This window comes from Erpetoichthys calabaricus, chromosome 14 (genome assembly GCF_900747795.2).
Source record: "Erpetoichthys calabaricus chromosome 14, fErpCal1.3, whole genome shotgun sequence".
Classification (NCBI taxonomy): domain Eukaryota; kingdom Metazoa; phylum Chordata; class Cladistia; order Polypteriformes; family Polypteridae; genus Erpetoichthys; species Erpetoichthys calabaricus.
This window is the reverse complement of record NC_041407.2, coordinates 94,799,226-94,813,760: the sequence shown is the minus strand read 5'-3', so window position 1 is coordinate 94,813,760 and position 14,535 is coordinate 94,799,226. Positions and strand designations below refer to the sequence as shown.

Here is a 14,535-nt window from a genome sequence, read left to right as displayed (position 1 = left end):
AGGTACAGTAAGTAAGTAGGGAAGCTGAAAAAAGGACAGGAAAACAATGATGTATAGGCAGGCCCAAACAAAGAGCAGGGGTTTCTTCTTGGTTTGTTTTTGTTTATATTTTGTGTCCTCCATTGTGTGTGCATTTACAAAAAAAATACACCATTTTGAGATATCCATATCTCCTTGGCATTACTCTGAGTGAGTATAGATTCTTAACAAGTGCCATGTTCAATTACATCAAAACTTCAATTCTCTTTCATTGCACTTATAGTTTTGTATTATAGACTGGTGCTTATCTCTTACATAGTGCAGACCAATTCAGATATGCACAAACAAAACTGGAATCAATATTGGGAGTAAATTGTCTATAGTTCATGGTATAAGAGGCTACTTCTCTTTGCTGGCTATAGGCTTTAAATAGAACCTAAGGCATAGTTACATATTGTAGTTGCCTGCTATTTATAAGATCACTGGGTGCTTTAAAGGTAATTTTAAATGTTTATCTCCTTGCAGTGACACCGTTAATTTCAATAACCATTCTAAATATAAAGAAAGTACTAGACACAAATGTTGCAGAGTTTGTTTGTTTGTTTGTTTATTTGAGTTTGTCTATACAAACATGGGTGAACACTTTGTTTATTTATTAGTTTATATAATATATGTGCGGTGGGCTGGCGCCCTGCCCGGGGTTTGTTTCCTGCCTTGCGCCCTGTGTTGGTTGGGATTGGCTCCAGCAGACCCTCATAACCCTGTAGTTAGGATATAGCAGGTTGGATAATGGATGGATGGATGGATGGATGGATGGATAATATAACATTTGGTGACACAGTAGTTTCCTCATTTACCAGGTGTCCTGGGTTCAAATATCATATTTTCCTGGATTTTTCTTTCATATTCCCAAAAAATGTGACAATTAGGTTAAAAGTGGCCCTGTGTATGTAAGAGTGTAGAAGTATGCATGACAGTCCCTTGTAATGGACTAGCAATGTCTCCATGTGGGTCTGAGAATGGTCACATTGGTCTGGCAGAAGTTGGTGCAAGTCAACAGCATTTGCCATCTTGATCCCATTTTGCTGCTTGTTAAAGGCTTGCCAACACATATGCCTCCCTGGAAATGAATGAGAATTTGGCGTTTTTCCATCCTTTGCAGTCCTCACTCCCAATGTCTGGGTGGTGGTGCTGGGGGGGGATTTCCTTCAACTGCTCATTTGATGCAGGTGTGACTTCAGTACATCTTTATTGCCATATCTAGACTGCTTGGAGCGCTGATAACCAAGTCATCTTTTGAGATACGGTTATCAGACTAACTTCAACACATAATTCCTTTCTTGAAATCTTTAGTTGTGGTTGTGAATATCTTTGAAAAAATTAACATTTGTTACATTTATAACAATCTCCAGAATATGTTAATGGAAATGAATATTAACCACAGTTTTTTTTTTACAAATTTTATGTATGCAAATTAGAGGTAGAAAAGAATGTGTTCTGCGGGTTTTGTGCCATAAAACTGGATGGCTGACGTGTTGACTATGTGACACAAATGATTTTTTTTTCTGTTTCCCATGGATGTTTTTCACATTGTTTGCAGTTGCACTTTTACATCATGAACTTTTTCTTGCATTTCTAGGACACCTCTATAAAGTACATGGGGTAAATAACATAAAAAGATATTTATAGCGTTCCTTTATCTGAATATTCCAAGTCTTATTTTGGAGAATGTTAACATAGTTGAAATCCATTCCAATATTAAAAAGACAATTGACATTGACTCAAGAGTTTAGGTAGAACAAAGTGACACTTTTGCCTTTTAGGATATGATTTCTACTTTAACCTCAGCTGAAAAAGGGAACAAATTGCAATTTATCACAAAAATGAATAGCAATACTTGCCACATTGCCAAACATTTAAAGAATCACAGCATTGCCATATTGTGACTTAAGTACACAATAGTATCATACAATTGAGGCCCTAGCAATGCACACCCACATATAAAGTATAATCTTCTTTTCTTTAAATCGTCTATTTTCTTTTCAAAGAACATTTCTGCATCTGAGATTTATTAGATATACATACCTAAATGAGTCATTGACCCTAAGCAAGGTTGCTTCCAGCTTTGTAGTGAGTTTTAATTGCTTTCCTACTTTGCAAAAAGGATAAGACTATTGAATCAATACTTCTTAGATCAGCACCTCCTACCTCATATTCCCCTATATAGATATATAGTACAGAACCATATTTGTAGGACTACATTAGCATTTGTCCTGTTTTGCACATTGTCAATGACTTGCTGAATAACGTTTGTTTTCCACGCCATCAGTGCCATCAGTTCTCAGCAAATTTTATAACTGCAGTTCTGATTTAAATTATATCAAAAAGCATAAAAAGAAATGGGCGGCATGGTGGCGAAGTGGTAGCACTGCTGCCTCGCAGTTAGGAGACCTGGTTTCGCTTCCTGGGTCCTCCCTGCGTGGAGTTTGCATGTTCTCCCCGTGTTTGCGTGGGTTTCCTCCGGGTGCTCTGGTTTCCTCCCACAGTCCAAACACATGCAGGTTAGGTGGATTGGCGATTCTAAATTGGCCCTAGTGTGTGCTTGGTGTGTTTGTGTGTGTCCTGCGGTGGGTTGGCACCCTGCCTAGGATTGGTTCCTGCCTTGTGCCCTGTGTTGGCTGGGATTGGCTCCAGCAGACCCCCGTGACCCTGTGTTCGGATTCAGCGGGTTGGAAAATGGATGGATGGATAAAAAGAAATTCTAACACAGGCCTAGTATCAGATTTCTCTCCTGATTCTCCTACCCATTAAATGGCAGCTAATCTAATTTAATCTGTTATCACTGATATTTAAATCTTTCTTTTTAGTTGTCAATCATGTCAAATAATTTATTTTATGTCCATGCATTTTAGTTTGATCACTGCACCTACTGTGAGTTTATGTAAGTTTAGAAGTCTGCTATGCCCTCAGTTAATTATCCCTTACCTATAATATCCCATACACTGGTATCATTGCTACTAGACAGCTATGCTATTTTTCTTTTTCTTTTTTTTTTTTGTTCTTAATAATCTATTTCATTAAATAATAATTTGAGTAGTTAAGACATTTAAGTTGTTTTAATCCTTTGTGGGAAAAATTAACTATGTACTATTTCACATGGGAGGTGAACAGAAAGTATTCTTGAATCAGTGCAACTCCAAAACTGACAAGTATATGTATACAGAGCTGACAGCAGATTTTGGAGAGTGAAACCCGTACTGAATCAACAAAAAGGCTACTTAGCAGAAGCACTAATGGCTATCGCATTTGGACAATTGTAATTATCTTTAAATAGCTAAGCAGGGGTGTGTGTTTCTATCAATATGGCTTTGTTCCAAAATAGGTAAATTAAGTATTGATTAAGAGTGAGGTTATGAGTCCTTCACTTTACTGCTGAATGTAACACAGCCGTTTAACAGCTGTCATCTGTATTTACCTTGCTTGGCTAATTATGCTCCATATTCCTTTCCTGCATTTTTCATGACATTCGGCCTACTGAAGAATGGGAACTGTTCTTATCATACACCATCACTATCATTCATATCTGCTGTATTTTAGCTTACCTTTTGGTCTCTATCTCCAGTATGTTGTACCTTTTTAACCCTCTAGCATTCCATCCTAACATTTACATCTGGATATGCTTCTCCAGTCTAAATGAATTATAACCTATACCCATCTTTTTGAACAATATATTTATCTTTTTCTCCCCATGGTGAAACTTTGCACATTCACCTGATCATTTTCATCCTTTCAAAACTTTCTTTCTGATCCTACTTGATTTGCCAAGTCGCACATACTTATGCCACAAAAACTCCACATACACCTTACATATATTTTTTTGTTGTCCCCGCTTGTTACACATCAGAGACAGGAAATCATTTTATAAACATTTCATCCTTGCAACCATAGTCAGTTATCCACCAGTCTGAACTCATCAACATACAAGAGCTCTTAGGACAGTTCATCATGTACCTTTCTGATCACCACCTCCATCATTATAATAAAGACATCCTTAGTGAAGCTACACCTCATCTTAGAACATTCTTTATCCCCACTTGCCATCACCACCATCATTCTTTCTTTTGTCTCTATATTATAAAAAAAAAATCTTGGCAGGGAGACCAGGGAGACAACACTTGATTTTCTCAGGAGACAATTTGACATCCTGTGAGAGACATTTTAACGTCACACAAGACAAGGCAGTGACACAGAAGGACAGCTGCTGTACAGGCTTTTAAATGATCGACGCGCAGAGCGACAAGCAGAATAGGCATCTTGGCAGAAGCAGCACAAAGCCAGTAGCTGACCCGTCCACTTCTGCTTAGCATACGTTCAGCTCCCGCCCTTCACAATGCGAGCGGGAGAGACGCGAAGTGGCAGGAGCGTAGCGCGCCTCCGGGGGGGTTGAGTGAAGCGATTGAGACCAGATCATCTCGGAGAAACACATTGATGACACGCAAGACTAGACATTACAACCTTAGGTAGCAAAACCCGTGAGATGGTGACTTTTGCACGTCACGCCCTTCTTACAAACAATTTAAAACAAGTTCACTGACAGGTAACCTTGCAGTTGTTGGAATGCTTTTGGCAGACAAACTTCAGGTGCTCCCAGCTCTTAAAACAACGACAAGCAGAACACGCAGCTTGCCAGCAGCAGCAAGCCAGCAGATGATCCGAGCGCTTCTCCTTAGTGTGCGTTCAGCCCTCACACCAATCTCCCTCCAGAACGCTTGCGGCAGAGACCCAAAGTGGAAAAAGGACAGCAACTGTACAGGCTTTTAAGTGATTGACGCAAAGCGAGACAAGCACAACATGCAGCTCGCCAGCAGCAGCAGCAAGACAGCAGCTGAACCGACCGCATCTCTTTAGCGTGCATTCAGACTCCCCCCTTCACAACGCGAGCAGCATTATAAGTCCTGCGAGAAAGAGATTTAACCACGCCCAGGGCAGGAAATAAAGGACAAATATTGTTTTTGCAAAAGTTTTAAAGTAAAAATGAAAATAATGCATATGTAACAATTCTCATGAAAATAACAATCTCTTTAAATTGTTTATCCGGTAAACCAAACTAGGGAGTGGGCGAACAAAGCAAGCGGAGGGGGCAGAGCCCCCTAGTATATATTAATATCATGGAAAACACTTTTCTGATGATCTCACATATGGCTAAAACATTAAATATATGGCAAAGAAAACACATTAAAGATGACTTAAAAATTTATATTAGCATTGCAACCATGATTAAGATAATTGAGAATAGAATTACTGCTAACATAATATTTTAGTAGGATGATATCTCAGGTTATAATCTCACAGCCATTAAACACATCACTTTTTCACAACAAATAGGTCAGCATTACTAAGGAATTCAGACATCACTTGCTCTGGTAGAAGATGCTGTTGCATCAGGTCAAATACTGTTTTCCTTTTTGAGAGTTTTTAAAAAGTAGTCCAATTATAATTATGGAGCATGTCAAAAAATTGAAACTTGAACTTGACACTAACAATCGAACTACCTTTGACTTCCTTAAAGATTAACCTACTACACCTCTTAACACCCTCCCAGATCTACAAATACATAATACAGTTTCTTTGCGTCTGTTAGATGTGTCTCCTAAATTTGACTCATAATGAAGAACCTCTTTATTTTTTGCTTCTAAGACATAAACAGACTTTTTTGTGAACTACAGTATATTATTTGTTATCTGATATTATATGTAGTCCACAAACTCAATAAGTTGTTTTTGCTTTTTTTCAGTTCTTTCAAAGAACACTTTAGTTTAAAAGGATTCACTTGCTTTTACTGGAAAAGGAAAATTTACTGTGAGTTCCTTAGTAAATAGGAAACACTAAAGAAATAATAAATAAATACAGTAACTGAACAACCAAGCCATCACTTCATATTTTATGTTTCTCTTCGGTCAAATTGTAGTGCAAAAGCATTTTAGGGAGACAAACCTCTTAAAAGACTCAATTACTAAATAAATAAGGAACAGGGACAGGAAGTGGTGTGAGGAATGAATCCCACTTTTTAACTAAAATACCAAATTATAGCTACAAAAACCTATTATGTCTGTAAAATCTCAAATGCATTAGTCTGTTTTCATCATTCAAATTACTACAGTGCAATTGTAAAAAATATGCATATCCAGTCAAATGTGTCCTTATTAATGGACAAATAATCACAGCAAATAACATTAGGATGTAATCAAGGATCAATCTAAGAACAAGTGTTGGGAAATAACGTTTAGTTGACCTTTATCAACTCATTTACCATATACACATAAAAAAAACATGCCGTACTGTAATTCTGGGAAAGAAATTAGGTGGAATAAATAGCATCATGGAGTTCCCTCCATATTTGCACAAGTGTTTATGTCAATATGGCCCCACAACATAATTCTCTACCACATTAAATATATTATACCTATACCTCTGCTTCCCCCACTTCTGTCTGTAACCGCCACATGAGTCTTCATCCCATTATGGTTCAAGTACTTATAAAGAAAGCATCCTTGTGTCTTTTTAATGCCACACACCTGGACTTGAAATGCATCGCCTCCATTTGTGCCTCATCACACTTCAAACATAGGACTGTGTACTCTCGCCTTGCTCTGTGAACCTTTAAGTGAGAAGACAATCAAAAATTAGAAATTTCAAAGGCTAAGGGCTTGTCTCAGTGCTTCAGGAGGATGAGAACAAATGTTGAGATGTTTGAGAGTACTAACAGGATGAGTTACTAAGGCCGGTCTATCAGATTAATAACACTCGCCCTTTGGTTCTGAGTAATGCACTATGAAATCATGTTGACAAAATGAGCCTAATAAGTACATCACCCCCAACAGGACAAGCAATGTCCTTACTTTTCTTTCCTTTTAGTTTTGTGGTTTTGGTGTTTATGCTTCAAACGATTTTGTGAGTAACAAGCATAAAAAAACTAAATAAAGTTCACATTCTTACAAATTAAATTTTGGTTTGGTGCTCACCCAGTAAGATGACAATAAAATGTGATCATTGCACTGTCATGTGTACAGGGTCAATTTAGAGATGACACAGGGTAGGGTATTCAGGTGACACTGCAAACTTGCTGTTTATCACTTCCTTTGGGCCTGCTTCTGATTTCTAGTAACATCACCCCATCTTATCTCCTGGGTGTTTAGCTCCAAACTAACACCAACATGGAATCAGAATGGACCAGCAAGTGAGGAAGGCACAGGAAGGTGCCCGAAGCACTTGCTCATCAATTTCTTGTTTTTGTGCCATCACACTTTACTTACTGCATTTAAGAAGGAAGTTGAGGGTGAACGTTTTTAAGCCTATTGTGGTTTTCTTTTGCACCACATTCCAGATTTCAGCTTCTCTCTTTAACTTCAAGGAGTGCACTAACATTTTTTGATATCATTTCATTGTGTCTAAGACAGCTTTGGACCTACAGGTGTGAAGAAGAAATGGCAGAATCAGGGATATGTTTCTTTGGAAAAGCCCAAGAGAGAAGATACCTGCTGTGAGGTCTTTTCCTTTCAGATCTACAGACACTTCAAATGGATTCTTGTACTAATGCCAAAAATTCCATAATAATGTGTAATATCAGGAGTTCACTGTCAGATGTACAACCTCCTCTGAACTTACTTCAGTCCTCATTTCATCCAATTGTCCTTCTGCCCTGGACCAGTCCTGGTGCTTCTGGTATGTGGCATTCTCCAACCATTCAAAAATTTGCCTCTCCAGCCTCTCATTGTTCTCTTGTAGGTCATGGATTTTCTGAAGGAAATCCGCCAACCTCAGGTTTAGATTCCTCATGGTTTCCTGAGTATCGGATGGCTGGGGCTCATTTGTGGTACTGACTGCTTTTCTCATTCTCGCACTGCTAGGGAAGACAAAATATCAATAAAGTTTAGGTAGCTGACCCACTCTATACTCTACTTTGCACCAACTGATTCCTCAGATCCCAATGTTAAACTCCAAGGGCAAGTTTAGAATTTGGAGGTGCTGTTTATGGCTCCTAGGTGGCCAGCACTATCCAAACATTCTTTTGATAACATGCCCTCTGCTATTTTGGAAGAGACACCACTAAAAAACTGATATCCTCAGGTTTCTATATGCACGGAGGGTACAATGAACCTCTTACATACAACATCACTTCTCTAGCTGTTCAAAACATTGGCAGTCACCTGAGATGAAAGGATGCTTTTTTCCAAAGAATGAACCCTTGGCTTTGCTCTTTTCAGTAATAAGTACTGTATGTGTCCCTTGGAACAATTTGGCAACATATCCATCTTGTTGCCTTGCCTGATCAATCTGACATCTATAGCATTTTTTTCAGTGTACATGTGTTGCTACAGGTTCAGCTTTTGAATTGGAATTTAATAATTTTATATGTCAAGTCATTTATTGAAGGAGGATTTATTAATGCATTTCTGGTAGTCAGAATATGAGTACATATTATCAAATCTTGCCAAGACCAAAATTAAATTTGAAAATTAAAAATTACCTAAAGAAAAAACAAGAGTGATTTAAAGAAAAAAAATGTCAAAGGTCAAAACATATAGCAGGCAAAATTAAAGCAAAACAGAAATGAACATACAGTACATCATTGCAAAAAATGTTAAATACAAGTATGACTAAGTAGAAGAGCTCTCAGAATGCATCTTTCAGTTAAATACGAATTGGAGATGACAGTTTTAGAGAACTTTTATCAGAAAATTATGAGGGGACAACCCATTTTTTGAAGCTTGCCCACAGACACGGCAAAGAGCAGGGTCGGATATATAGAGAAGAGGAGAGCTTGACAAAAGCTGTGTGACAGAATGCAGCCTGATACAGCCCATACTCAGCAAGTGAAGCGTATCAACCTTTTCAGAGAATCAATGAACTCTTACAGTAAATGTTACAATTTGTAAATCAATTTTCCATCTTGACCCTCTGTTAAACAAAACAAAATAAGAAGAAGAAAAGGCCACACACATGCCAGTATTACATGCTGAAAATAAAAACTGCAAAACCACAAACAGGCCCTAGAGAAAAAAATAAAAAGAATGCAAAATCTTGGTTTGCTTCATTGTTATCACATGAAGAACATCTGCAGGCCATACTCACTCTTTTTCCCTGTGCCACATCACTAGTATTTGCCAACCCCAGCTATTGCCTACGTGGCCAGTTTCTTTTTAAAGCACTTACTATGAGAAGAAATTTGTGCCAGTTAACAATTCCACCACTTACTAGTTGCTGGATTTTGATATTCTCTCTGTAGTCTAGCATGCAATTTACACACACTGTTCTTATCACAATATTATTAACAGGGGTGGAGGAATGTGGCGGGTGGAGGGGGGCATAGAAAAAGACAGCCAATCCCAGTGACTGCAAGTCTCCCTCTCTGAACTTCAGCATAAATTACAAAACAGAATCAAGATAGCCAACTGCCCAGCCCAACACTCACAGCATATACAAGAAGAATGGGTGTGTATCTGTAAACTACATATTGCGCTTTAGATACATAAAGGCTTCACTGATATTCTTTGTTAAGTTCCTGCACTATACAGTATACTGTAATGACCTGATGTGTGTGAGCGTCAAAGGAATTGAATTAGCCACTTTACACGAAATACTTGTGAGTGGCCTAACAAAAGGGACCTTAGGCTTCTTCAGTGGCAACCACGGCCACACCATTTAGATGTACTGCTGTTCCACGTGCTCCCAACTGTTTTGATCCTTTGCCTGGTCATACATGTTGCTCCAGCTCCACCTTACTCCACGTGGCCAGAGGCAACCTGTACGTCATACCATCCCCTGGCTCTGTGAGCCGACCTAAGGTCAGGGTCCACATCTGAAGCTCGCTGACAGGCTCACATCAGAACTGATAGACTCTATCAGCCAAAAGAGGTGCCCAAAGTGCTCTCTAAGTGCTGTACCTGTGCCCCCAACCCCCCCGCCCCCCCCCCCTTAACACTGCTCACGTTCCAGAACGGTTTATGATTAATGACCCTCAGACCTTAGCTTGTCCTGTAATATACCATACAAATGTTTTTCGGGGTAAGTAAATGCCAAAGTTGACCCACGATTTCCTATACTGTCCCACAGCAACATGATAATGGATTAATTAGGCTACTAAGAAAATACAGATACGGCAATCAAAAAGAAGATTGAGGAGTGACTGCTAATGAACCAGATCCTTACAAAGCATTGCTAAAATCACTTCACCAGTTCTGTTTAGCTATGTAGTGGTTGATCAATGTCACTACTAGCTGTACCTAAAAAACACCATTGCTCATACGGTGATACTGCGTTCAATCTTCTGTCCAGTCTTCTTATCAGTCAAGGTCCCTGCCAAAAGTTAACACAAGTAGCAATAATTTTACAGGTCACTATGAGTGACTTTCAAGAAACAACAAAAGACATTTTTTTTCAGATACTTACAGTGTAAAGGCTGCAAACAGCTGAGCTTGCCTTTTAGTTTCGCTAAATCTTTACAGAAAAGGTCCCAAGTCTTACACCTGGGTTCCACTAGCATGGGCTGAAAGCAGTGGTTCTCGGGAATGCTGTCTATCAGGTTTAATAAACCGATCGCATGTCCAATCCACCTGCAGGCCATTATGCTTGACTAACTGCTCTTAGTAAACAGGACTGGGATAACTGCAGCTGTAATACACCTGAGTAGAGGCACGTGGATCTTACAACACACTAATTCGACTCAAGGCCCAAACAGTGACTGGGCTGTCCAGGCTACATTGCTACATCAGTGCTCAGACAACCCTAATTTTAGCAAGCGACTAATGAAAGAAATGCAGAAAATAAGGTTCCTGTTCTCACCTCGGGCAGATTGTCAAATGAGAGAAGTGGCAGTCCATCATTTACAGGCTATATGTCACCTGTAAGCAGCAGCTGCCAGGCTGCAGTTCTCTGGAACTCTAGGAAGCAGAAAGTTCCCATCAGGCATAGCATACATTGCATCATTCTTTCCATGCTGTCTGCCACTTGAGGATTGTTCCCCTGCAAAGCCATACCTGAGTGAGTATTTCCTCTTCCAGCTTTTTTGCTACCACAATTCAAGATACTGTCTCATCTCTCAGAGACACCGGAGAGCACTCTGTTGTTATTGTGAATTACACCAATCAGCTACAAAGGATCTGAGTGACTCTGACAAGGCCAAATTATGATGGCTAGACGACAGGTTCAGAGTATCTCTAAAATGCCCAGTCTTGTGGGGTGTTCTGATATGCAATGGTTAGAACCTAACAAAAGTGGTCCAAGGAAGGACAACCGATGAAACAGCATCATGGTCGTGGACATCCAGGTCTCATTTATATGTGTGGGAAGTGAAGGCTAACCTGTCTGGTTCAATCCTACAGAGCAGCTACTGTAGCAGAAAATACTGAAGAACTTCATGCTGCCATGAAAGAAAGGTGTCAGAACATACAGTGCATAGCAGCTTGCTGTGTATAGGGCTGCATAGCTGCAGACTGGTCAGAGTGCCCATTTATTGCCAAGAGCACCAACAATGGGCATGTGAGCATCAGAGCTGAACCATGGAAGAATAGAAGAAGGTGGCCTGGTCTGATGAATCATGTTTTTGTTTAGATCATGTGGATGGCTGGGTGCATGTATATTGTTTACCTGGGGAAGAGATGGCAGCAGAGTGCCCTACGGAAGAAGGCAGTGTGTTGCTCTGGGCAGTGTTCTGCTGGGAAACCTTGGTTGCTGGCATTCATGTGGCTGTTACATTATAATAATCCTCTTTAATAAAACCCCTGTGTGCGTCCATGTGTCCGTGTGTGTGTATCTTCTGGTGAAGTGCGCATGCGCGGGGCACTCTTTAATAAAGGACATCATTGCTGGGGAGAGTGCTGATTGGGTACTCGCGGCTACGCACATAAAATCCGTTGCTGGGGAGACACCACACATACAATAATCAGCTGCACGCCAGCACAGATTAAAATACTTGCTGGGGAACTGCACAGTACTTGCTGGAGAGATGCCACAGCCACGATTATCAGCTGCACGCCACACATTACATCAGTTCCTAGGGAGACTCTGCTAATTGCCCACTGTTGTGACAGAAAATTAAACGCATATTACGGACAAGGCAGAAGTACAGGGAAGGGCGGAATGAGTGGCAGAGTCACCGGCCTCTAGCAGATGCTTCAAAGGCTGCCTGACGCGTCACACAAGACAGAGAGGGCGGGACCTATAAAATATCGCACGGCCGATCCAATCGGATTTCGGTAAATGAGGTAACACTTAAAACAAAAGGCACGAAAAATCCAATCGGGTACTGAGACGCAGAGACCAGCTTCCCCAAAGAGGTGGGATTAGTGTTTGTTGTTGTGCAGGTGTTCACTCTGAGGATGTCAGATTTGCGATTAAGAAGCTTGGCCCGGTAAAGTGTCAGTCGTTGAAGGGGTTTTCCTAAATATACGAATTTTCATGATATTACAATAGGATGACTTTTAAAAGTAAATTTTTTTTTGCGCACATAAAATCCGTTGCTGGGGAGATGCCACACATACAATAATCAGCTGCACGCCAGCACAGATTAAAATACTTGCTGGGGAACTGCACAGTACTTGCTGGAGAGACGCCACAGCAAGCTAAAATAAAGAGAGGCAGGACCTTCAAACAGACACATTTTATTTTTATTATTATTTTACTTTAGGCTTCTTGCAAAAACAGAATGAGGTCAAGGTCCCTTGCCATTTAATATCGACTGTTCCTACTAATGTTTATGCACTACTGTTCAAGCGCCCATTATTGTAATGGGCTTAATGTCTAGTACTTTATAATTTACTATATAATTGTTGCAGACTACGTACATCCCTGATGGCAGTGGCCTCTTTAAGCAGAATAGTGTACCAGGCTACACCACAAAAATTGTTACAGAAATGGCGGAAATGAGGAACATAACAAAAACTTCAAGGTGTTGACTTGGCCTCCAAATTCTCAGATCTCAGTCGGTTTGAGCATCTGTGGGGTGTGCTGACAATACTGGTCAAGTCCATGTAGGCCCCACCACGCATGGACTCCATGCCTTGACAGATCAGAGCTGTTTTTGTGGCACAAGGAGGACTCACACAATATTAGGCTGGAGGTTTTAATGTTGTTGCTGGTCAGTATATATAACAAGCCCTGGATACTTTCTTTGGTTAAAAATCCTGAGGTCATAACTCATGGGTTTTTGGGACTAAACAAAAGTATAATAAATTCCATACTGCTCCAGCAAATTCAATGCAACAAACAGCCAGAAAAACAGTCCATTTTATTCAAATTCTCATCCATTTCATAACAACCACCATCCTTCTTCATGACACAGCCAACTAGCCTATGGATTTCAATGCTATTTCTTTTTAAGTAAAGGTAAATTTAAACTTTATTTTCCCAATTCAATCTAATTCAGAGTTACAGAATGATAGCCTATCTCACCAGAATCATAAAGAAAGGATACTCAGCTGGGAAAGGCCTGGAGAAGAATGGCATATAAAGAGCAGGCCAAAAAATAGTGGCCTGCACCAATAGTATCAGAATGAACAAAACAGAAAGTCACTCAAAACAATATCAGAGTTATAAACGGTGTTTCAAAAAAATTACAACTAGAAAGAATGAGCCCTAATGACAATAAATCACAAGAGAAATCATGTGATTTGAGGTTTTATGCAAATACTGATCATAATGCCCTACCATATATAGTAGTACCAATCAAAACTTTGGACACACCCAGATATGTTTATGTTTTTGATAGAAATGTATACATTGTTTTATCAAGATGCCACTAAATTGATTTAAAAATACAGTCAAGACATTACTAGTGTTGCTAATGGCTATTACTGCTTGAAATCACAAATTTTTAATTTAAGATATTAATTTCTAACAACAAAAAAAAATTTTTTGTGTGTCCAACCTTTTGACAGGTGACCTCTGTGTCATGACTGGCAATGGTCATAACGGCTGTAAACAATCCGGCTTCAGTCGTGCAAACAATGACACAAAACGGAATCCCCATTAAATTAATAATAACTAGGAAAATACATCAAGTCTGCAAAAAATAATCCAAAATATGTTTCTGAAAAAAAGAAAACCAAATTCATGACAACAGATATAAAATATTTCTTAAAAAGTTAAAACAAGACTTTTGGAGGTTCAGAGGTTCAAACTCTCTTGAGGACGCTGCTATTCCAGAATACAGTTTTAGAGTATAGCCCACCTTTTAACACTCTTGTACCATGAATGCCAGTCACCGAGTTCATAGACTTAGAATTTATTTCCATACTCTACAACTATATTTTGGACTTTATAACTGACAGTCCTCAGCAGGCACAATCACATCCTCCGCACTGCCCCTCAATGTAAGCACTCCACAGGGTATTGTGCTGAGCCCCCGCTGTACTCCTTGTCTATCTGTGTCTGAGTGTACAAACATGGCTCCATCTTCATTATTGAATTTGCTGAAGACACCACCATCATAGACGTTATCACCAACAATTCTGAGACGGTTAACTGAGCACAGATACAAGGTGACACAGGTGCCAGGAT

General features: G+C 39.6%; 1 protein-coding gene across 5 annotated transcripts in view; it reads right to left on the bottom strand.

The window, feature by feature from the left end:
• krt222 (keratin 222) overlaps nt 1-10,908 on the bottom strand; it is a 30,510-nt gene extending 19,602 nt beyond the window's left edge. The window contains exons 1-3 of one of the 5 annotated variants that reach the window (XM_028819246.2): nt 10,822-10,908; nt 7,645-7,882; nt 6,555-6,637 (exon numbers count right to left, since the gene is read on the bottom strand). In XM_028819246.2, the coding sequence (XP_028675079.2) occupies nt 6,555-6,637; nt 7,645-7,882; nt 10,822-10,862 (362 nt within the window). In that variant the 5' untranslated portion in view covers nt 10,863-10,908. Of the gene's footprint in view, nt 1-6,554; nt 6,638-7,644; nt 7,883-9,192; nt 9,334-10,821 lie in introns of those variants that run through there. The other 4 variants (XM_028819249.2, XM_028819248.2, XM_028819247.2 and 1 more) reach the window with 4 other exon arrangements.
• Nucleotides 10,909-14,535: the final 3,627 nt, after the last annotated feature.